The sequence below is a fragment of the Asterias rubens genome, chromosome 2 (genome assembly GCF_902459465.1).
Source record: "Asterias rubens chromosome 2, eAstRub1.3, whole genome shotgun sequence".
Taxonomy (NCBI): domain Eukaryota; kingdom Metazoa; phylum Echinodermata; class Asteroidea; order Forcipulatida; family Asteriidae; genus Asterias; species Asterias rubens.
Window position 1 is genome coordinate 4,971,615 of NC_047063.1, and position 24,524 is coordinate 4,996,138.

Sequence of the window (24,524 nt, forward strand, 5' to 3'; positions counted from 1 at the left end):
CAATGCTCTATATAGCAACATTTGTAACCATAGCCTGCAATTCAGATACGGCTTCACCATAGTGAACAAGTACACATGGCTATAAGTACACAAGACTATAAGCTTTTTTGAGATATGGCGGACACAATGCTATGACAACACTAAAAGGTTGGGGTAAATTTGTCTGTATATGCCCAAACCAAACAGTGCACTCCTATCACATCCGCCATACCTCAAAAAAGCTTATAGCCTTGTACACATTTTCAGGCAAAATTTGATCAGAACACAAGGCTTTAAGTATACAAGCCTTCCACGTTTTCAGGCAAAAGGCTATATGCAAGTAAACATTTTCGGGCAAAATTTGACAAGTACACAAGACTATAGCATGAAATCTGTAGATGAGATCTTTCCTTTATGTTATACCAACAGCAAATTATCCCATTCAAATGCACTTTCGCACAAAAAACAAACTTACAACAACTAGGAGAGGTTTGTGCACACACCATGTGAACGACTCTTTTCAGTAGTGTTGGAACACTACTCAAATAGAGATATTCACATGGTGCTACCACAAATCTCTCTTAGTTATACTTCCACTATGTAAAATTTAAAATTCTTATTAAACTTACAGCACTTATTTATTTCCTGCTGAACCCTTCCACTGTTAATAGTTTCCCTGTTATATGAAGATCTAAGTAGTGAAATATTCAATGTATAATACGTTTTAGCACCAATAATTTCTGCAATTAGAAATTTGTTTAACCTGCCAAAAACTAGTCACTACCAACATTTTCTAAAGATTCTGGATGTACCAAATAAATATGTACAAACCATTTTTATACCTGCATCATAAATAAAGGACTGTTGATGATATATTTATGCATATATCAGGCTCAATAATTGCACTCTGTAACATAATGCCTTCCCATTTCAAGTACAAGTTCATAGAAACAAGTTAAGAGGTAGATACAGTAATAAACAATAATTGCAAAACGTCATCAAACACTTAAAAGAAAAGGTATCTTCTCTTTCATCCTTAAGTTTCTAAGAACTACATTATGAAAGAAAACTTGCGACATTCAATCAATAACATGATAGCACTCTTACAAAAAAATAATAAATAAGGGGATAAAAGGGTAGCAACAAGTTCTTATACTGCCGTTTGAAACTAGCAGGGTCGTGGCCGTGGGATAAAGGCCCGAGCCAAAGGTTTAAAATGGTAGTTTAGGACAAGTCACTACTCTTTCATTCTCATTCTAATAAAGTTAATAACTCTATAAAACTTATCTGTTTTCCGACATCCTTGAGCTCTGTACGTGTGTTGCATTTTTGTGACTGAGAGTGAGACAGTTTTCAAATATGCATTCGTGCATGCATTTTTATGCAACTAAACGTATCCGAAAACAATTATAAATAGCCCCAGCTGGTCATTATCAATCGTTTAAACACCCCCATGTGACGCACTCTCCACCAATAGGAGTAACTGTCTGAGGTATTTATGAATGGAAGATAATTGTACATGACGCCCAAGTAGGAACATCTTATTATTGTGTAAATTTACAAACTAATAAATATATATGGTGCAATAATACAATAAGTATAAAGATATATTAACTGGCAATCAGGGCCCAATTTCATAGAGCTGCTTAAGCACAAACCTTTGCTTAAGCAAAAAATTCATTGCTTAGTAAAATCAGATTACCGGCCAAGACTCCACTCAATTGTTATGCTAAGTAAACAACAGCTAAATACTAGTCATAAGCAATGTATATGGCATGAAATTTTGGCCAGTAACATGGGTAAAATAAGCGAGCTATTTTCGTGCTTAAGCAAATTTTTTGCTTAAGCAGCTCCATGAAATTGGCCCCAGGTGAAAACAATGGTCTGTCGGCCTGATGTAACTACTTGGTAACGTTCAAGTAGGGACATCTTATTATTGTGTAAATTTAGAAACTAATAAATATATATGGTTCATTACAATAAATATAAAGATATATTAACAGACAATCAGATGAGGAAAATGGTCTGTCGGCCTGAGGTAACTACTTGGTAACGAGCAATGGAGAGATGTTGACAGTATGAAACATTGTGAGAAACGGCACCCTCTGAAGTAACATAGTATTTGAAAAAGAGGTAATTTCTCACTCAAATATTAAAAAGACTTTAGGCCTGAAGCCTTTTTGAGGCATCTGTGTGCAACAGCGGTATCTGTACACAAACAGTATTTAATTAATCCCTTGCAACTTCGATGACCAATTGAGGTGAGCCCAAATTTTCACAGGCTTGTTATTTTATGCAATTGTTTGGATATACCAAGTGAGAATTACCCGTCTTTAACATCAATCTTTAAAAATTCAAACAAATAAAATAAAACAAATAGAATATGTTTCGACTACCCTGCTCTAGTCATCGTCAGAATCCCGGTCATGACACTTGTGTCCTTGGGCAAGACACTTCACTATAATTGCTCCTCTCCACCCAGGGGTAAATGGGTACCTGTGAGGACAGAGATGGTTCTTGGGATTGATTTAGCCGAGTAGCTGTATACTCCCCAGGGAGCTGAGATGGTTTAAGGAATGATTTAAGGCCCAGTGACCAGGGGTAATAATGTTGGAGCGCCATGAGCGTCACTGCGTGACGAACCTGAGCGCTTTATTAGAAGCCATTCTTGTTGTTAGTCCAGTCTTCACACTAGTTTTAATCCCAGTCTTCCACCTTCTCACCAGCTAGCCTTCTAACTAGTAAGGGTTTGTTTACATTTTGTTAAACAATTTGTCCATGCAGCTAGCTAATCTTTTAACTAAAAAAACCTAAAAGGAAATTAAGCACACTCCATTAAGCACACACTTCATTGAGCACACACATCAGCAAGATGTACTTAAACTGGTATTTCAAGACCTGTTCAATTTACACAAAAACATAAATAAGAAAAACAAAAGAGATGGCAAGACTAATCAAGAAGTTCCATCGGATTTTACAATCAGTATTCTTTAAGTACCATTGAAAAAAACTATCAAGAATGCAAAAAGATCGCCCTCTCTTGCCAGCAGGCTTTTGCGGTAGGTTCAGCGCTTAGTGATGAATGCTTTCCACAAAGAATGCAAACAGACCACCCTCTCTTGCCAGCAGGTTTTGGTGATAGGTTCAGCTCCTGTTAGTGATGAGCGCTTTCCACAAAGGATCCAAACACACTACCCTTTTTCGCCAGCAGGGTTTGGTGATAGGTAATCCCTTGCAACTTCGATGACCAATTGAGCCCAAATTTTCACAGGCTTGTTATTTTATGCAATTGTTTGGATGTACCAAGTGAGAATTACCAGTCTTTAACATCTATCTTTAAAAATTCAAACAAATAAAATAAAACAAATAGAATATGTTTCGACTAGCCTGCTCTAGTCATCATCAGAATCCCGGTCGTGACACTTGTGTCCTTGGGCAAGACACTTCACTATAATTGCTCCTCTCCACCCAAGGGTAAATGGGTACCTGTGAGGACAGAGATGGTTCTTGGGATTGATTTAGCCGAGTAGCTGTATACTCCCCAGGGAGCTGAGATGGTTTAAGGAATGATTTAAGGCCCAGTGACCAGGGGTAATAATGTTGGAGCGCCATGAGCGTCACTGCATGACGGACCTGAGCGCTTTATTAGAAGCCATTGTTGTTGTTAGTCCAGTCTTCACACTAGTTTTAATCCCAGTCTTCCACCTTCTCACTTGCCAGCAGGTTTTGGTGATAGGTTCAGCTCCTGTTAGTGATGAACGCTTTCCACAAAGGATCCAAACCGACCACCCTCTCTTGCCAGCAGGTTTTGGTGATAGGTTCAGCTCCAGTGAGTGATGAGCGCTTTCCACAAAGGATCCAAACAGACCACCCTCTCTTGCCAGCAGGTTTTGGTGATTGGTTCAGCTCCTGTGAGTGATGAGCGCTTTCCACAAAGGATGCAAACAGACCGCCCTCTCTTGACAGCAGATTTTGGTGATTGGTTCAGCTCCAGTGAGTGATGAGCGCTTTCCACAAAGGATCCAAACAGACCACCCTCTCTTGCCAGCAGGTTTTGGTGATAGGTTCAGCTCCTGTTAGTGATGAACGCTTTCCACAAAGGATCCAAACCGACCACCCTCTCTTGCCAGCAGGTTTTGGTGATAGGTTCAGCTCCAGTGAGTGATGAGCGCTTTCCACAAAGGATCCAAACAGACCACCCTCTCTTGCCAGCAGGTTTTGGTGATTGGTTCAGCTCCTGTGAGTGATGAGCGCTTTCCACAAAGGATGCAAACAGACCGCCCTCTCTTGACAGCAGATTTTGGTGATTGGTTCAGCTCCAGTGAGTGATGAGCGCTTTCCACAAAGGATCCAAACAGACCACCCTCTCTTGCCAGCAGGTTTTGGTGATAGGTTCAGCTCCTGTGAGTGATGAGCGCTTTCCACAAAGGATGCAAACAGACCGCCCTCTCTTGCCAGCAGATTTTGGTGATAGATTCAACTCCTGTGAGTGATGAGCGCTTTCCACAAAGGATGCAAACAGATCGCCCTCTCTTGCCAGCAGGTTTTGGTGATTGGTTCAGCTCCTGTTAGTGATGAGCGCTTTCCACAAAGGATCCAAACAGACTACCCTCTCTTGCCAGCAGGTTTTGGTGATTGGTTCAGCTCCCGTTAGTGATGAGAGCTTTCCACAAAGGATCCAAACAGACCACCCTCTCTTGCCAGCAGATTTTGGTGATTGGTTCAGTGCTTAGTGACGAGCGCTTTCCACAAACGATGCAAACAGACCGCCCTCTCTTGCCAGCAGGTTCTGAGGCGTATCATACTCGACAATTGCTCCATTATTCAACACTATAATGGCATCTGCATTTAGTATGGTTGTAACTCGATGCTGCAAGAATAAAGCATGAAAAACAAAGTTAGCAGAGAAAAAAAGAAAGAAAAAAACAGAATCCCTTGTGAACTTTTAAATTTAGTAATAATAAAAAATTCATAAAGTTAAAGACAGTGGACACTATTGGTAATTGTCAAAGACCAGTCTTCTCACTTGGAGTATCTCAACAAAGGCATAAAATAACAAACCTGTGAAAAACTTGAGCTCAATTGATCGTCGAAGTTGCAAGATAAATAATGAAAGAAAAAACGTCCTGGTCACACGATGTTGTATCTTTCAGATGCTTGATTTTGTGATCTCAAATTCTAAATCTGGGGTCTCAAAATCAAATTCGTGGACAAATTACTTCCTTCTCACAAACTAGGCCACTTCAGAGAGAGCCGTTTCTCACAGTGTTTTATGCTATCAACCTCTCCCCATTACTCATTACCAAGTGAGGTTTTATGCTAATAATTATTTCGAGTAATTACCAATAGTGTCCACTGCCTTTAAATGGAGGTACTCACCGCTATGACAAAAATTGTCCGATCAGAGAACTCTTCAGATATGATTCTTTGCACAATGTTGTCCTGTAAATAAATATAAACCACACATGAGTTTTACAAATTGAAGGCAGCACCAGGTCACATTTTTTTTTTGGTTTTATCGCTTAAGTTCATTTTGAAGGCATCTTGTGTCTAAAGCAAAGTGTGGCCTTCAGCGTTTCCTGAAAGTGGAAGGCAAAATATTATGCTGCTCATATACTCTCTCACATATCAGTAATTTCACATAAAATCAACTGCTGTAAAAATAGAGCAAGCTGAACAGGTTTTTAGATTGGATTCTTTCTGATATATATTTGGTTTGCGTTAACACCAAGTATGTATCTACTTGCCAGGTAGAATTTGTTCTTAGAGAACTGTCTTGCTTTATTCTACTGCCTCGGAGTAGATAATCGGGGTTCGGGAGACTTCTCAGTTCTAAAAAGAACTGTCCTGCTTTTAACTATTACAAGGGCGGATGGTATAGAAAATAGACTTGGACTACTACTTTAGCTTATAGGATCATAATTAACTGTACTGCCGCGGTGTCATTTCTGAATTAGTCTCAACGTTACTAGTTATCGTCTGAGATTAATCCCATTCTCCCTGCATTATCACTTAGCAGACATCTCTTATGTTTAAAATCATGATGACTTTGACATTTCACCCCCAGACCAATCCACACACCAAGTCTGGATTTGATATGCGAAAAATAATCTTGAGTAATCACTCAGACAATGATTGCACACACACATACAGACAAGGCAAACACTATATGCCCCTTCGGCTTTGCCGGATAACAAATTACTCAATGAAACAAGTCATATTATTACACATGGCCATCAGTGCTGCATCATGCAGACCAATCTGTTGACAACCACACTTGCACAACATGTTTTTATGAACAAAATAGGCCCTATCAATACAGAGTGTTCATTTCAACCTCCATGGTTAAATATTATTTGGTCACCAAGGCCACACCCACTGAGCAGACCGGGGGTGGATTTCACAAAGGTAGTCCTAACTTAGGACTAGTCCTAGGCAATGCTAAGAGATAGGACCAGTCCTAAGTTAGGATGAGTTACTGGTCCTAATAGGACCAGTCCTATCTCTTAGCATTGCTCTTAGCATTGCTTAGGACTAGTCTTAAGTTACGACTACCTTTGTGAAATCCACACTGAACACAATTTCATAGAGCTGCTTAAGCTAAAAAAAAGCTAGCATAAAAAAATAACGCACACCAGAATAAGGATACCAACCAAAATACAATGGCACTTATACATTTCATGACTGGTGTCCTTCTCCTTTAAGCTAAGCAGAACAATGGCTATTTTTCCTGCTTAACATGCTTAAGTAGCATTATGAAAATTAGGCCCCGACATAATATTTGGCCGTCAGCAAAATAGTTTAACATTTGATCGAGTATATGGGCCGACATTCATGACAAGACTGTTCATTTTCAGGCCATCTATCACCCAAGGGTATTGGGTGCCATAAGCCTTTTAGAGATATGACGGACACAATGGGCCAGATAAATAAAAACTAGCATTTGCTTTTACTAGTCTTTTACTTAAATCCTTATAAATAAAAGTAAGCCTTAATATTGCTAGTAATTGGTCGAACTAGTAAAATCGATGCTTGAGGGACTCTTCTTATTGAGATGTAAATAAAACAAACATTTTACTATTACCTGATAGTTTCACAAGATGATGGGCCGTGTAAAGGCCAGCATTAACAAAATGTCGATAAGTTTAAGATCAGGCATGAGAATTTGCTCAAATCTCTATAAATAACCTTTTACGTGAAAAACACCATTTACTTGAACGGATTAGTAAATGGTCAGAGAAAAGCACAATAGCGGGGTATTCAGGAGTATAACAATAGAGGCATGGACTCGCTGATCAATAGCTATTAACTGAAATGCAGGCGGGGCAGTTTCCACTTAGTCAAGTTTTTGATGGCGGCAGTGGCTATGATGAGGAAACAGCCAGCCTCTCCACGCCAGCGCTCCAGAGATTGGTTCTTTTAGAGCAATTAAAGTACACAACAAATTTATAAGTAACATTTATAGTTGGATCATTAGACCAAGGGAAAAATAACCCTTTAATACTGACCCGATACCGAGCCATATGTGACCCGCTCTAACGGATTGAGGAATGTCTAGTAAAGTCTCATTTCGTGTAATTTGACACCCAACATAATCATAACAAACAATTATTGAAAATTATTGAATTTTTTAAATTTTTTATTTCTACACTTTTAGGTTGCCTAAATCTTGATTAAACTTACTATGGTCTTACCTTTTCGTCAAAAGATTACTAAAGATGTAAAAACAGATGATTTCGGAGCCATGTTCTTGACGTAATTATCCAAAAATGTTCCAAATCCCACGGGACAGACAGCGAACATTCATTGAAAACACCAAATTTGGCGAGCGTCGCAAAACTTTTCACACAACTTGCATAGCGCACCAAGAGTACCATTGGAAAGCCAAAGATTAGAGGTGTCTAAATATAGCCACCAAAAACATGTGTCAACACTGCAGGGGTTCAAAGGTCACCAAAGGCAAACCCTGTTTTATCAGCGATGACATCTCTCATTCATAAATCCGCGTCGCGAGATTTAGTATGGCTCACAGACCGAGGCGTTGTTTATCCATGCAGCGTGAGAGTCCGATCACCCGACTCGGTCTTGTTGCCATACATGTAGCTAGTTGCAGCGCTGGTAATACGACAATGTACACACGAACACTGCGCGGGTACCATGCACAAACTTTGCTACACGTACGACGTATGGAACAGTGGAATGTCTATCGAACGTTGGGAAAACAGTGTCTAATTTCCATCATTGTTTCGTGGTTTTTCAAGGTTGAATTGTTCCAAACCCAAATAATTCTGAATGTTAAAGGAATAATCTTTCAGTTAAACTTCATGCTGGGTAAGAAATTTCGCTAAAATCATGAGAAACATGCACGGGAAAATTGCGAATGTTCCCTGGTCTTCAAGCCGAGTATACCCGTGGGGGTTGATGCTATGCGCTGAGTGACAGCTGTCTTTACTATGTTTTGACTTGACGGAACAAAACTCGCATTTCAAGTTGGAAATATCAACGCAAATGACTCTAAAATTTCAGGTAAACATTGTCAAACTTATTGTTGAAATTGTCGACACATTATAATCTAACTTCTCGTTGAGTTGTTTGTTCATTTTGGTAATTTTGTTTGCCTGACTACGGGGGGTTAAAAATTGATGTTTTCATTATCGTAAACAAATATTAATATTATTTTAATGAGTGTGTGAGACGTCGCGTTTTTTCAAATTAACTTTTCTGGAGTTTGTGTTTTCCAAAACGGGTCGTAAAATTAAGCGTCAAGGTCGTCAAAAATTCCACATTATTTCAGACAGGAAGGTCGTATGGTCTTGTTTTTTATTTCATTTAAAATATTAAGATTTGTTTGTTTGGATTATTATGAAAAATGCAAAAGTGAAATTCACTAGACAATCCTTATTTCGTTAGAGCGGGTCACATATATGCAACACTGTTGTTCAAGTAAAATCTCAAGCTCCTAATACAGTGGCTTGTAAAAATACAAGTAATTGCTACAGTATGTTAGTAAAATGTTGTTTTTATTTGTATGTGTATAAGTGAAAGGTAATCCAGTGAGCAAAATGTTCATGCCCGATCTTTTACTTTTCAGTCTTCTTGCTAATGCTGAACCTTTAACTTGATAAGTAATAGCTAGTTTTTATTTATCCGGCCCAATGCCACAACACTTTAAGGTCTGGGTAAATTTGTGTGTATACACCCAAACCAAAGAGTACACTCCTATCTTGTCCGCCATACCTCAAAAAGGCTTATGGCTTAAAAAACTCACTGACAGGATTGTGATTCTTTTACAAACTTATCTCATTTAAAAAAAATTGTTTTTAAAGGTTTTGTCTGAGCTCACCGTCTCCATGTCAATAGATGCAGTGGCTTCATCCAGGATGAGAATACGAGACTTCCTGAGGAAGGCACGAGCCAAACAGAACAACTGCCGCTGACCCATGCTGAAGTTATCACCTCCTTCTGATACCAAAGAATCTACAAATGAAAATAACAACAACGATAAATAAGGGAATCAATTGATAATTTTACCGAGACGAAGAACCAGGCCTCGGTGAGTTTAAACCACTAGTTGAAAACCGATACAACACACTTTGATTCCCATTCATAAAGTACCTTTTTGGTCCAAAAACATCAACACTTTTAGGTCAAAAAGTAATATAAATGCAAATATTATAATTGTTCAATAATTTCTTTCAACACGACACCCCTCCAGCTATGAAATGGTATGGCCCTCGGGTAAACAACTCCTTACAAGGAGATTGCTGTGCGCGTTGCTTGGAATACTAAATGAACTAGCTCCACTGATCATGGAAAGTTAGTACTTTACCTAAGCCAGCATCTAGGCCAGCGACCGTTGCTTTCAATTGTGCAATCTCCAATGAGTTCCAGAGGTCTTCTTCACTGCACTTTCCCAGGGGGTCAAGATTGAACCTAGATGACAAGAGACATGAAGATCAACCTTTACCAAATGTCTTGGGTGCCGACATTATCTTACACTAGTCTGTCCTAATTCTGAGGAACAAGGACTTTATAACTCATAGGTTTCATTGGGCATGTATATTGCTTTGAGTGTGGCGCAGAGTGCAACAATGATCTTCTTAATCTACGGGAGTGCTATAAAAACACTGGCTTATAATAGTAAGGGAATCAACGTGTGGTGAAGAGAACTTGCTGTAGATTTCACAAAGAGTTAGGACTCGTCTTATCGCGAGTTAGGACGAGTAACTAACTCTTCTTAACTTAGGATTAATCTTAAGGTCTGCATGCTACAGTGCAGGGTTGGGACTCGTCCTAAGTCCTAAGATTAGTCTTAAGTTAGGAAGAGTTTTGTGAAATCGACGGCAGGCCTTGGCGGGTTTAAACCACTAGTTGAAAACCGATTCAACACACTTTGATTCCCATTCATAAATACCTTGTCGGTCCAAAAACATCAACACTTTTTGGTCAAAAAGTAAAATAAATGCAAAAATTATGATTGTTCAATGATTTCTTTCAACACAACACCCCTCCAGCTATGAAATGGTAAGGCCCTCGGGTAATCGCGTGATGTGGCACAACTGTTCCAGTCGTTGCTCTCGACCAATAGGAATGAAGAAACTGTCTTATAAGCACAGGTGCAAGCTCGTGTGTCACGCCCATGTTTCAACACTTTTTATAGGTGTTATATCATCCGTTCAATCACCCCCACGTGATGCCCTCTCACACAATCAGAATGGATAGGTATTTACGTATTATGATTATGATTACAAATCTTTAATTTCTCCTTCTAAAGTGACTGCAAGACAAATATTAGTCTGTTGTCGATTCCACATACCTGATAGTACCAGTAAACAGTATAGGATCCTGTGGTATGATGGACAGACGCTGTCGAAGAAAATCCAAAGGCAATGTCGCTATATCAACATTATCAATTAAGATTCTTCCTGTAAACAATGAAGAAAATAAATAACGGACATTGGACTCAAGTAAAAAGAACATCATGTCCGCCATTCCCTACATGATGCACAGTTTCCCGACAAATAAAAATAAAATAAATTAAGGTGAGAGCTGAATCAGGCTTGTTCCTTTGCGACTTTAAAATCTATTAAATGGCTTTATTTACAAACATTCAAACAAATTCTTTGCCTCTTTAAAGGCAAATTATTATTATTTAAAGGATGGGGCTTGTTGTGTTTCAATTGTGGGGTGGGGAGAGAGGGTAAACACCCACCTTTGAACATGTCCACTATCCTGAATAAAGCTAAAGTTAGAGAAGACTTTCCACTGCCAGTGCGCCCACATATACCAATCTAGAGGAAAAACAAAATTAACATAAAACAAATAACATTACAACAAAGCTTCACATTCACAATTTTAAATTTACCCATCTATTCTTGATCAAACTGAGTTTTCTCTTCAACTTGTTCCCCAGTTCTTTCTCTTTAACTTGTTCCCCAGTTCTTAACGAAATAAATGACTCATCTGTGGTCAGCTTTGTTCCATCAGCATCAATTGTGTCTGGTGCTTGCATCCTGCCAAAGACACATCTAGGCCTCATCCACCATCGAAGATATCTGAAATGCCCTGTTTCTTACTATGACAACTCCCCAGCCACTTTTCATTTGGAAATTGTGATTTTTGGTGACATTGCTGTAAATCCCGGCCCTGAAGGTGTCAATAACTCAAACTCAGCAGAAGCTAGTCCAAACTCTGCAAATTCCTACTCACGAAACAAGCTTCTCAGTCTCCGTTATGCCCCATCCACACGTGCTACAACTCTGCTGCCTTCCTGTACATTATCATTACAGAACCTTGGCCTTTTTGTAAATCCCAGCACTGTTTACCGACCTACACATCGTGGTAAAAAAGCTGGTCGCCGTAGAACTGTTCATAAACCCCCCGTACCCGAAGTTACACTCCCATCTGTTCCAGTACCAGTGACTCCAGCCAAATCTCAACTCAGCCTTTGTGTTATAAACACACAGTCCATCTGTAACAAGTATGACGATTTTGCTGATTTTGTTCTGCTAAAAGATCTGGACCTTGTTGCCGTTTCAGAAACATGGCTGAGACCAGACGACAACTTAACATGTCGTCAGTGTACCCCTGCAGGCTACTACTTTCATCACATCCCAAGACCTCACAAGACTGGTGGAGGAGTTGCAATACTGTACAGATCTACTTTATCCGTCTCTGTGAAAAGTAATGACGTCCAGTACACAACTTTTGAATCTCTTCATGCTGAAGTTTCCGGAAACTCTAAATCTGTTCGCCTTGTCATTGTATACAGACCTGAAAGAGATTCAAACGGCCAACATGTGACTTTCTCAAGTTTTCTAAGGGAGTTTGAGAATTTGATTTTGGAATATCTGCTTCATCCATCGGAAATCATCATCACAGGCGACTTTAACATTCATGTTGATGACATCCACAACACTAATGCAAACCAGTTTAAGCATCTACTTCAGGCTTTTGGTCTTACCCAGCATATCAAGGAGCCGACTCATCGTCTCGGTCATTGCCTAGACCTTGTCATAACTCGTGAAATCTCCCCACCAATTGTCTCAAACTTTGTTATTCTACCTGGATTATCAGACCATTATGCAGTCATGTGTAACTTGAGTCTGTGCAAGCCCAAAGTCCCAACCGTTACTATAAAGAGCCGACAATGGAAACATGTGAATCCTACCGAAGTGTTCCGTGACATAGGCTCCCATTTAGCAAATCTAGAAGTTGATCACGACTGCTTGGATTCCTATGTCAGCCAATATGAGAGTACAGTCAGTGACATCTTGGATAAATACGCACCTTGGAAAACGAGATCAGTCAAGGTCCGAACTGAAGTCTCCTGGTTCAATGATGATATTCGTACAGCGAGAAAGATCTGTCGTCAACTGGAGCGGAAGTGGCGGAAAAATGGCAAATTGGCGATTCAACGACAAGAATATCGCAACCAATGTAAAGTAGTTAGGAATTTGATCAACCAGGCAAAGATCATCCATTATTCATCTCAAGTACAAGAATCTTCAGGAGATCAAAAGAAGCTTTTCAAGATAATTGGTAAGTTGTTGCTCAAACCCAAAACCCCTGTCCTTCCATCCACTTACAATGACCAGGACTTAGCAAATGAGTTCCAGAAATTCTTTGTCACCAAGATTTCAGACATCCGCTCATCATTTTCATCAGTCCCTTACAACGTGTCGCAGACATTGCCACAACTTCAACCAGAGTGTAGACTATCTGTGTTTGAGCCTGCGACTGTTGCTGAGATTCAAAGGGTTATTATGAAATCTCCTTCAAAATCCTGTGAGCTGGATCCAGTGTCAACATCCATGATAAAGCAAAACATCGATATTTTTGTACCCTACATCACTAAGCTTGTAAACGAATCCCTCAGTTCCGGTTGTTTCCCCGATAGCCTCAAAGTTTCCTACATCAGGCCGCTCATCAAGAAACCAAACCTGGACAAGGAGATATTCAAAAACTACAGACCGGTTGCAAACTTAAAATATCTTGGAAAAGTCATCGAACGAGTAGTTTCATCACGTATTTCTGATCACATTCATACTTTCAACCTGTCCGACGTGTTCCAGTCAGCATACAAGCCTTTCCATGGGACCGAGGCTGCACTAGTCCGTGTGAGCAACGATATTCTCTATGCAATGGACAATGGTAACCTTACAGCACTAGTCCTGCTAGACTTGAGTGCTGCTTTTGACACTGTCGATCACAACATCCTTCTCTCTCGGCTCCAGAATCACCTTGGCATAGAGGACACAGCCCTAGCATGGTGCAAATCGTATCTCTACAATAGAACTCAGCATGTATGTATTGGCACCGCGATATCCGACCCTGTTGTTTTGAACTACTCTGTGCCACAGGGGTCGGTACTCGGCCCGCAGTGGTTTACGCTATACACTTTACCGATTCGTGACATCATCCTGAAATTTAATCTGAATTACCATGTGTACGCAGACGACACTCAACTATACATCACGTTTAAATCTTCTCAAAAAAACGCCAATGCATCTATTGCAAGACTTGAGAAATGCATCCAAGAGATTCGACGTTGGACACAACAAAACTTCCTGAAGTTAAATGATGATAAGACAGAGTTCCTTCTATTTGGGTCACGTCAACAGTTAACTAAGGTTTCAGTGCCATACATCTCCATCGGTGATGCTCGGATAGCTCCCTCGCTGAAAGCTCGGAACTTAGGGGTTATTTTTGATTCATCAATGACACTTCAGCCACACATCAACAACATTGTTCGTTTATCATCATATCACATCAGGAATATAGGTAAGATTCGCAAGTACTTGGACAAAAGTGCCACTGAAAAGGTCATTCACGCATTTGTTACTTCTCGTCTTGACAACGGCAATGCTCTTCTCTACAGTCTTCCTAACAACCAGATTTCCAGACTTCAACGGCTCCAAAATACTGCTGCCCGCATTGTGACACTGTCTAGAAAATCGTGTTCTATCACCCCCATTCTGAAACAACTACACTGGCTCCCTATCTCTCAACGAATCATCTTCAAGCTGATGCTCATTGTCCACAAAGCTCTTAATGGCAAGGCTCCCCACTATATTTCTGAACTGCTTCAAGTTTACACTCCATCAAGGAATCTTCGATCAAGTTCTATGCTTCTCCTCATTGAACCCAAGTCTCGACACTCATGGGGTGACAGGTCTTTTTCTTCAGCCGCGCCACGCATCTGGAACTCTCTACCACTTAATCTTCGATCTTGTCTTTGTACTGCAAAATTCAAGTCTCTTCTCAAAACTTATCTTATGTCACAGGTTTTCAATGACTAATTTTGTTGTGTCTGTTTTTCTTTGTGTTGTGTTTTTGTTTTTGTTTTGTTTTTGGTTTTACTGCGCCTTGAACACCCAGCAGGGTGGATATGTGCGCATTACAAGACTTATTATTATTTTATTATTAGATAGAAAGATAGATTAGTAAAATTTTGTTATCCCTCACCTCACTAGGGAACATTAAAATGACCATGACATTCATTCAGTAACATTTCAATGCTGTCATACAATACAGTAATACAGTAGTGCTCATTTATTTCAAAATAACAAAAGCAATATACAAGTAGTATAAGGAATGATATACTGTACACTGCTGTAGGTACACAATGGTTCAATAATAGGCAGCAGAGAAAGGCAGTGTAGTGAATTCAATTAACAGCTGCCAAGCATTGTGTTATCTTTTAGTGCTTGCACTCAGAGACTTTTACCATTCCCCTATTGTATGACCATCTGGGAATGTCAGCTGTAAATGGTGAACAATGAACTCCAAAACCCCCAATGTAGTATAAAGGCCTCTTGTAAGTTCTTTTGTGTTTGCCTATAGAGCAGGCCCTAATCCTTTTCCTTAGTGGACATAGCCATATAAAAGCAAATGCAGACAATAAGTCACTCTCACTCTTCTCCAGCTTTTGGTACAGACAAGGTTGTACCTCTCTAACTTATAAAGTCATAGTATTTATTAAGGTTCATTTATTGTGGTTGTCCAAAGGCTGACTGTAAACTGAATTGGTAGTACACTACTCCTATACAGCAGCCTTTCAGCTGGAGGACACCATTAGGGTACAAAGTAACATCTCTTAATGATTAAATATAAATAGTAGTTAAGTAATTGTATTTGTGAGCTCCAAAATATTTGAATGAAGTCAAAGCTGACCAGCGCCGCCAAATGAAACCTAATTCCGACCAGACTCAGAAATAGGGTAAGTGTATATAATTGTAATGTAAAACACCCTATAACTGGTGATCCCGACGTTCCAACTAAATTTATTTAACTGTAGTCTTAGAAAGAGTTACTTCTCATCTATAATCGGTGATGATTCAATGTTTATTTTTGGCTGATTCTAGAGCACATCATTTTATCAAGTACCCTAAGTTACCAGATTATGCATTCACCATTGATTTAATTTCAATTCGCGGTGCTAACATTTATAACCTTGTCGGTCCAGCCAAACGTAAACTCCAAAGTTACAATACTGCTGATCAAACTATAATTCAGGCATGCAAATGCCCGTTTAAAAAAAAAAAAACAACAATTTTCAAAGGCACAAGGCAAGTGCGGAGCGAGGCAGCCGAAACGCCACGGGACATGATACCCACAATGGTACCCTAGAAAATGTTGAGGTTTATTATGCTCTTAGGTGCATTGTTAGCATGTACTAGGCTTATTTTACGTGATTGTAGTTGTACATTGTTAATACCAGGCATATATGAGGCTAAAAAAAAAAAATCTGAAAAACGCGGAAGAGTTGCATGCCTGATAATTAGATTGGCCGCCGTAGTTAACGACTTGACAGAATTCGTATATGATAGTCTGCACGAAAAAAAGAGTGTTAAAGACCTCACAGCACACAGCCGACAGCATATTTTCCGAACTACTCAAATTCAAAGCGCACTGCATGAAGTAAGTTCCATACTTCAAGCAAATTGCAAAAGCGAAGCAACATTTCCCTGCGTCACAATTGCAAAACAGCGCGTACAAGATTATTTGCGTCAAGTAATATATATAGTGATTTCCACACCCGAGGGCTTCTCAAAGCGCTTCAAACATTGTTACCCATGATCACTGAGCCTTAAATCATTCCTTAAACCATCTCAACTCCCTGGGGAGTATACAGCCTGCGCGACAATTATACACGCTACTCGGCAAAACCAATCACAAGAACCATCTCTGCCCTCACAGGTACCCATTTACCCCTGGGTTAAGAGAAGCAATTACAGTTAAGTGTCTTACTCAGGGACACAAGTGTCACGACCGGGACTCGAGCCCACAATCTGCTGAACAGAAGCATCGTAGCTTGAGTTCGGTGCTCTTAGCCGCTCGGCCACGCGACCCACTCAATTAATTCTTTCCTTTCCCTCACCTTCTAATTTCCTCTGAGGAAACCTGCAGGGTCCAATTCTATAGAGACACTGGACACCTTTGGTAATTGTCGAAAACAAGTATTCTCTCACTTGGTGTATCCCAACATATGTATAAATAACAAATCTTTGACATTTTTTACTCAATTGGTCCATGAAGTTGCAAGAGAATAATGAATATCCAAACACCGTTGTTGCACTCGGCCACAATACCCCTGTGATGCCTTATGCAAGAATTCTACTAACAGAAAACATGCTTACCTTTTGCCCAGGTTTTACATTCAGAGAGATATTGCTTAGGACTGGATCCAGAGTTTTAGCGTAGCGTACTGATACATCCTCCACTGTAACTGCACCACTCTGTGGCCATTCTGAATCCGGTGATGTACCTGGAAAATAAATAGTCAAAGTAGAAACAGTAATAAGCTGAATATATAAATAGGGCCTGCCAAATATAGACAACCAAGAGTGCATTTAAGAGATATACATAGTCAAAGAAAATACACTTCCTATAGACCTTATGCACATGACGCCATTTCAGTAGGGCGCCCTCACCTAGAGGTCAAAAGGAGGTTGTTCATTGGCCAATCCTGTGCACCGCGCGTACAAATATGTGCGTTTCGATTGTTCGTCACCGTTTTTCCACTAAGATGGCCGCTGGATGACGTCAATGCATAAGGTCTATTGTAATAATAATACACATTGTTCATATTGACCCATTTCACCTGACGTCATCATCACAAAAATCTTGAATGCGCCATACTGGTGGCCAATTTCACTGTGCGTTTTTTTATATAACTCTATGCTGTGCATTAGCAGTGAAGTGTGCATTTTAGGCGACGCGGCAGTAATACACATAAACCTTACTGCCCACCAACATGGTGAGCGTGGCATCAGTCGCCACGTGTGACGCGCTAGTCTTGGTGCAATACGTTTCTCGTTTCCTTTTCACGCACACCGCGGCCAATTCACCGACAGTGCGCGCACCGACTCACCTGACTTATAGTCCACTCACCGCCCCGGAGAAACGTCTTGGTCCGTGTGCTGATCGCTCGGAAAATTCCGAGCACATTCCAATCATGCCGTGCTGCGCTAGGCCTGCATTACTCTGACGTAGCAGTATCAGCATAATTTCCCACAGTCTGGTATCTGTACGTCTTTGGTGCAACGCAACCAGAAACAGCCAGGCTTCTTCGTTAGTTGGTGTGTAGGACTTGTACATTTACGTTCGTCTTTTAATTTTTGTACATGATTGCTGCTGAACGATGTGCGAATTTTAGTTTGCCCTAAAATACGTTTTTAGGGAAGATTTTGAGAATTTTGTAAGTGCAATTAATTGAGGGGAATGGAATCTTAAAATGTTAAGAACGAGGATGTTTAGCAACAGAGCTAACAAAAATAGATCGATGTTCACGAACATGGGATTTTCTGGCATTTTTAGTCTTAATCCAAAGGGTAACTTTGTAGGTAAAAAAAATTATAGGGTCACAGTGCCTGAAAGTACTTTTTATGCAGAAAAAACTAAACACTACATCCGAAACTTCCGTATCATACTCACACAGCTTGGTCAAAATCAACCGGTGGTCGACCACCATTAAATATCTAAGCCTATGAGTAATTTGACACGTCTTCGCGAAGATAAGAAGCCCAGCCACAGCACCTCGTTGGCATTCGGTTGTGTACTGTGTGCATGTGTACAAGAAGGTACATGTACATGTCAGACATATCCTTTGCCAACGCACTTGGCCACAATTAGACGTGACATGTAATGGAGGACAATTTTCGCCCAAAACTGTGCTTTATAGTTAAGTGCCGATAGCCATGCAGGATATCTTTCTTTATTTTCGAAATAATGTGCAAATATACCCATACAAGTTACAAGTTCTCTCATCCGCAAATAAAACTCTCGACTCCTCGAGTCTTGCCGATGCGGTCAGCAATATTGTTATAGTATTTTTTCATTGACTGACAATTTCAGTGATCGCCTTTGCATGCACAACAAAACGCACATGGTGTGTATTTCCCCGGGTTCCCGCCGTAGCATGATGCAGCGAGGCTTTTACTCGACACGTCGGGTGCATGCAAGTTACCAGGCTGGCCCGCTTGTCTGTTTCTAGTAGTGCGCGTGCGTAATATTTTGTTGACCCACACGTTGAATATGTATGTGAGGTCACATAACTCAAACATGCACACGGACCAAGACGTTTCTCCGGGGCGGTGAGTGAACTAAAGTCAGGTGAGTCGGCGCGCGCGCTGTCGGTGAATTGGCCGCGGTGTGCGTAAAAAGGAAACGAGAAACGTCTTGCACCAAGACTAGTGACGCGCGTGCAAGGGGTCACTAGCACTTTATACATACACATTGTGTTTGTAAGTGCTTTACAAAAAAACAATAGGTATAAAAAAATATTTAAAAAGCAATCAAGAGATAAAAAGGTGAGTTTTCAATCCTATTTTGAACATGTTCACTGTCAGAGAATCGTAGATGATGATGGGGAGATTGTTCCAAAGTTTTGGGGCACAAACGGAGACGGCTGGTTCACCGTAGCGAGTATAGGTACAAGGAACGGGAGCTAGCTGCAGATATGCTGTGGCTGATGAGTGAAGATGTACTGCGGAAGTTTGAATATTGTAGGGAACCCAAGGTGGTATTCTTAATAATAATATCACAATCGCTGTTAATTATATCACTATCAATATAACTTTCTAAACATTCCTTAAACCCATCTCAGCTCCTTAGGAGTATGCAGCATCCCCAAAATCAATCAAATAAACAATCTCTCTTAAAGACACTAAGCACTATTGGTAATTGTCGAAGACCAGTCTCCTCACTTTGTGTATCTCAACATATGCATAAAATAACAAACCTGTGAAAATTTGGGCTCAATTGGACGTCGGAGTTGCAAAATAATAATGAAAGAAAAAAACAACCTGGCACTTTCAGGTGCTTGATTTCAAGACACCAAATTCTAAATCTGAGGTCTCAAAATCAAATTCATGAAAAATTACTTCTTTCTCGAAAACTATGGCACTTCAGAGGGAGCTGTTTCTCACAATGTTTTACACCATCAACCTTTCCCCATTACTCGTAACCGTGTAAGGTTTTATGATAATAATTATTTTTAGTAATTACCAATAGTGTCCACTGCCTTTAAGGGCCCATTTACTCCTGGGCGAGGTGAAGCAATCATTATTACGTGTCTTTACCTTTGTAGTGTTCGGTCACAATGTCGCTGTAGTACTTGATTCTTTCTATAGCATTCATTCTCATCTCAAGAACAGAGGATTGACGGATGAACCAATTCAGACTGTTAGATGCCTGGATAAAATACAACAACTACAACAGTCAGGACAGAGGATTGACAGAGGATTGAAAACAGAGGATTGACGGACGAACCAATTCAGACTGTTAGATGCCTGGATAGAAATACAACAACTACAACAGTCAGGACAGAGGATTGACAGAGGATTGAAAACAGAGGATTGACGGATGAACCAATTCAGACTGTTAGATGCCTGCAGAGAAATGCAACAACTACAACAGTCAGGACGGATGCAATTATAGGATTTTATACATCGACTGGGAGGTCACACCGTCTACGCCCTCACAGGTTCACATTTATACACAGGGGTGAAAAGAAGCAACTATGGTTTTGTTTTGCTCAATGACCCAAGTTTTACTACCAAGGTTTGAACCTGCACTCTGATCAAACATCCGAACACGAGTCCATGGCAAAAATATCTATAATGATAATAATAATAACAACGAAGTCTTACATAGCGCACATACATGTATCTACCAAACAAGGTATTCAAGGCGCTGAATATATACAAAATTTCAGAAAGATAGGTTATTGCAGTGATCAATTCTGAGACCCAATTATGTAGCACCTTATAAGGGTTTACAAGGTGCTACGGCGCATTCAGCAGTCACAGCCAGAAACACCGGGGCGAACCCCTTCTCTTTTTGATAAGTGCACTGGGTTCTTTTACATGCCTTACACAACACATGTGACCAACGGCAATACGTCCCATAGGAAAGACAAAGCAATGGTAAAGTGTCTTGCTGAAGGACACAAGTGTCACGGCTGGAGATTCGAACCCACACTCTAGAAACGCCAGAGTTTGAATTTGGAGCTCTTATCCGCTCGGCCACGACACTTCCACTTACTACTGAAAGTATTAGAAAATTTACAAGACTGAACCAGTTCAGATTTGGACACAAAGTGAGAATGGAGAAAAAACAGACTTCCAAAAACGCATCCTACTTGAAACTGGGAAAACAGACGGGGTAGGCCAAGAGAGAAAATGGGAAAATGGCATCATAGCTATCACCACCTCCTACCTGACAGCTGATGAGTGAAAGACAGGCAGGAGTGGAGAGTGGAAAAAGGTGAAGCTAACATCCTTCGCGGCATTGAGATTGATTGAATGGAAAATCACAAGCTCCCACAGGAACACCAATAGTTCTTAAAGGAATACCAAAAGTTCAAACAAGAGTCCTGCGTTTATCCTTAAAAATAATTGATTTATCACAGCCCGAAGGGTGTCTTGAAGCACGTCCAACACTATTACCTCTGGTCACCAGGCCTTAAATCATTCCTTAAACCATCTCAGCTCCCTGGGGAGTATACAGCCGGTGCTGTGAGTTACAGCACTCCAAGATAATCATTCACAATGAAGTGTCTTTGCTAGAGACCCTCCAATAAAAGTTTCCACTCTGAGGTTAACTACACATCCAAATGTTTGTACTTGGAAAAATGTAATCCAGAGGGACCTCTCCAGACTGGGTACTTGGTGGTCTGCGGAGGAGGCAGAAGTGGCAGCTCAAGGTCGGTCTATTTGGAAGCTTCCCACCAGTCAGGAAGCCGGTGCAGAAATGCATGATGCTAACCGATTATAATGATCAGCAGAGTGTGGGTTCGAATCGGTGACACTTGTGTCCTTAAGCACGACACTTAGCCATTGCTTCGTCCTTTGGATGGGACGGTAAGCCGTTGGTCCCCTGTGTTGTGTAACGCATGTGAAAGAACCCAGTGCACTTATCGTAAAGAGAAGGGGTACACCCCGGTGTTCCCAGCTGTGGCTGCTGTATGCACCGTAGCACCTTGTAAACCCTTATAAGGTGCTTCAGAATTGGGTCTAAGAATTCATCACTGCAATAACATATCTTTCTGAGAGTTTGTATATACTCAGCGCCTTGAGTACCTTGTTTGGTAGATACTTGCGCTATATAAGACTTTGATATTTCATATTATTATTATATAATGATGAAAATTTGGAATATGAACCAACAAGATTGATTGATTTGATTGAATACAAAATCAAGAAAACTCAGCAAATCACAGCCTCCTTCACTTACCATCAGTGCGTAGGCCAAGGCTAATCCTACATAGCTTGGTTCCAGAGATGATGTGACTGCAACTAGGAGGGGGATCAGACCTGCTAGAAACACACACAGGGCTCCAATCACATCCTACAATTACAATTAAAATTACAATTGTTATTGTCCGCATCATAAATATACAAAACTTTAGTTTTCATTGTTTCATAAGAATGAAACAAGTATTAGTTAAAGACACTGGACACTATTGGTAATTGTCAAAGACCAGACTTCTCACTTGGTGTATCTCAACATATGCATAAAATAACAAAACTGTGAAAATTTGAGCTCAACTGGTCGTCCAAGTTGCGAGATAATAATGAAAGAAAACACCCTTGTCACACAAAGTTGTGTGCTTTCAGATGATTGATTTCGGGACCTCAAAATCTAATTCTGAGGTCTCAAAATCAAATTCGTGGAAAATTACTTTTTCTCGAAAACTATGATACTTCAGAGGGAGCTGTTCCTGTTATACTATCAACAGCTCTCCATTGCTTGTTACCAAGTAAGTTTTTATGCTAAAAATTATTTTGAGTAATTACCAATAGTGTCCACTGCCTTTAAAAACAATAATTACACGTTTAAGCATGGGAGTAACTATCCATGAAAAAAAGAGGAAACTTGAACCCGAAACGAGGAAATCAGCTGAAAAGTCTCACATGCCTGAACGTAGACAGACCAAACGGAGAGAAATATACACACTCAAATAAAACATCCACGTAATAAATACGAGCAAAAATATTCCAGTGAAAGAGCAAACCGGCTGTAAACAAACCTGCAAGAAAGTAAGTACCCCTATTTACGTACAGCTGACGTGTTACATAAATGAATGGAATTGGGGACAAAGGACTGCCTGTATCGACTAAGGTTTTTACAAAAAGACTGGGGGTCGGTTTCACAAAGAGTTAGGACTAGTCCTAACTTAGGACTAGACCTAGGAGATATTTAAAACGTACATGTATGGTTTGTCCTAAGTTAGGACGAGTGAGTAACTCGTCCTAACTCGAGATAAGACTAGTTCTAACTCTTTGTGAACTCCACTCCAGATCTATTAAAAAACACCAAGGGTTCTCACAGGAACACAAAGATTTCCAAAAAAGAGAACATGTAAATATCCCCAACGCCACAACAATACTAAGCTAGATTTGTCTTAATTTGTCTTTCGCTCCTCAAGCGCCATGAGCGTCTTCCTGAGGCGGATACCGGCGCTCTATTAAGTGTTCGTTATTATTATTATTAGATGGTGATGATAGTTAAAGACTTACCAAGCACACTCCCAACCATCGATTGCATGTGTTGATATGAAGGAAAGCCACTGTGTTCTTATCAACAGCATTCAGCAGAAACTCCCTAAATCTCTTCTCATCTCTAAAGCAACAACAATAACAATAAAGTAAAACCAAGTATCCTAGATTAATTAGAGAACACAAACTAATAAGTATGATTAAAGGATAAGTACACTATTGGTTTTTAGAACCTTTCAAATGTTTAATCCTATGTAAACATACATACAATGAAACAAAGAGGGTCTTGTTTTTTTTACAGAAATCACCGAAAATCCTGAGCGAATATATCCACACAGGAAGAATAATCCATAATTAGAATACACAATCTGATAAATAAATTCAAATTTTGGATGACAAAATGATTTTTTTTTTATAACCACATTGGTTTGAAATGAAATGATTCGAACAATGCTTTATACTATCAAAAGCTGCTGTAAGTTTTTATGCCAATAATGTTTAGAGTGAATACTTATTGAAATAGTGTATCACACAATTGAATTAGAAGCTAAGAAGAAATTTGATTCACTCAAATAATCTTGCTCAGTAAAAGAAAAAGGTTACCATCCAAATTTTAATTCACTTTTGTGACTGCGCACACTTTTAAAGCTTTATGAAATGGGCCTACCTATAAGCACGTATTGTTGACAGTCCATTTAGACTCTCTGAGAAGTGTGCATAGATTGGAGATTTTGTTATACTGTCCAGCCTCTGTAACTCCCTGAAATAAAAACAACAGACACTTGTGTCATGAACAACAGTCATTAGTTCCTAGAACAACAGTCATTAGTGTCAACAACAACAGTCATTAGTTCCAAGAACAACAGTCATTAGTGTCAAGAACAACAGTCATTAGTGTCAAGAACAACAGTCATTAGTGTCAAGAACAACAGTCATTAGTGTCAAGAACAACAGTCATTAGTGTCAAGAACAACAGTCATTAGTGTCAAGAACAACAGTCATTGGTGTCATGAACGACAATCATAAGTGTCATGAACGACA

General features: G+C 39.9%; 1 protein-coding gene across 1 annotated transcript in view; it reads right to left on the reverse strand.

Moving 5' to 3' along the window:
* Positions 1–3,560: 3,560 nt before the first annotated feature.
* LOC117306930 (ATP-binding cassette sub-family C member 9-like) overlaps positions 3,561–24,524 on the reverse strand; it is a 46,950-nt gene continuing 25,986 nt past the window's right edge. The window contains exons 23-33 of the mRNA XM_033791509.1: positions 24,151–24,243; positions 23,505–23,607; positions 22,219–22,332; positions 20,064–20,175; positions 17,121–17,248; positions 11,192–11,270; positions 10,796–10,904; positions 9,809–9,912; positions 9,323–9,456; positions 5,359–5,421; positions 3,561–4,849 (exon numbers count right to left, since the gene is read on the reverse strand). Of these exons, the coding sequence (XP_033647400.1) occupies positions 4,709–4,849; positions 5,359–5,421; positions 9,323–9,456; positions 9,809–9,912; positions 10,796–10,904; positions 11,192–11,270; positions 17,121–17,248; positions 20,064–20,175; positions 22,219–22,332; positions 23,505–23,607; positions 24,151–24,243 (1,180 nt within the window). The 3' untranslated portion in view covers positions 3,561–4,708. The remainder of the gene's footprint in view (positions 4,850–5,358; positions 5,422–9,322; positions 9,457–9,808; positions 9,913–10,795; positions 10,905–11,191; positions 11,271–17,120; positions 17,249–20,063; positions 20,176–22,218; positions 22,333–23,504; positions 23,608–24,150; positions 24,244–24,524) is intronic.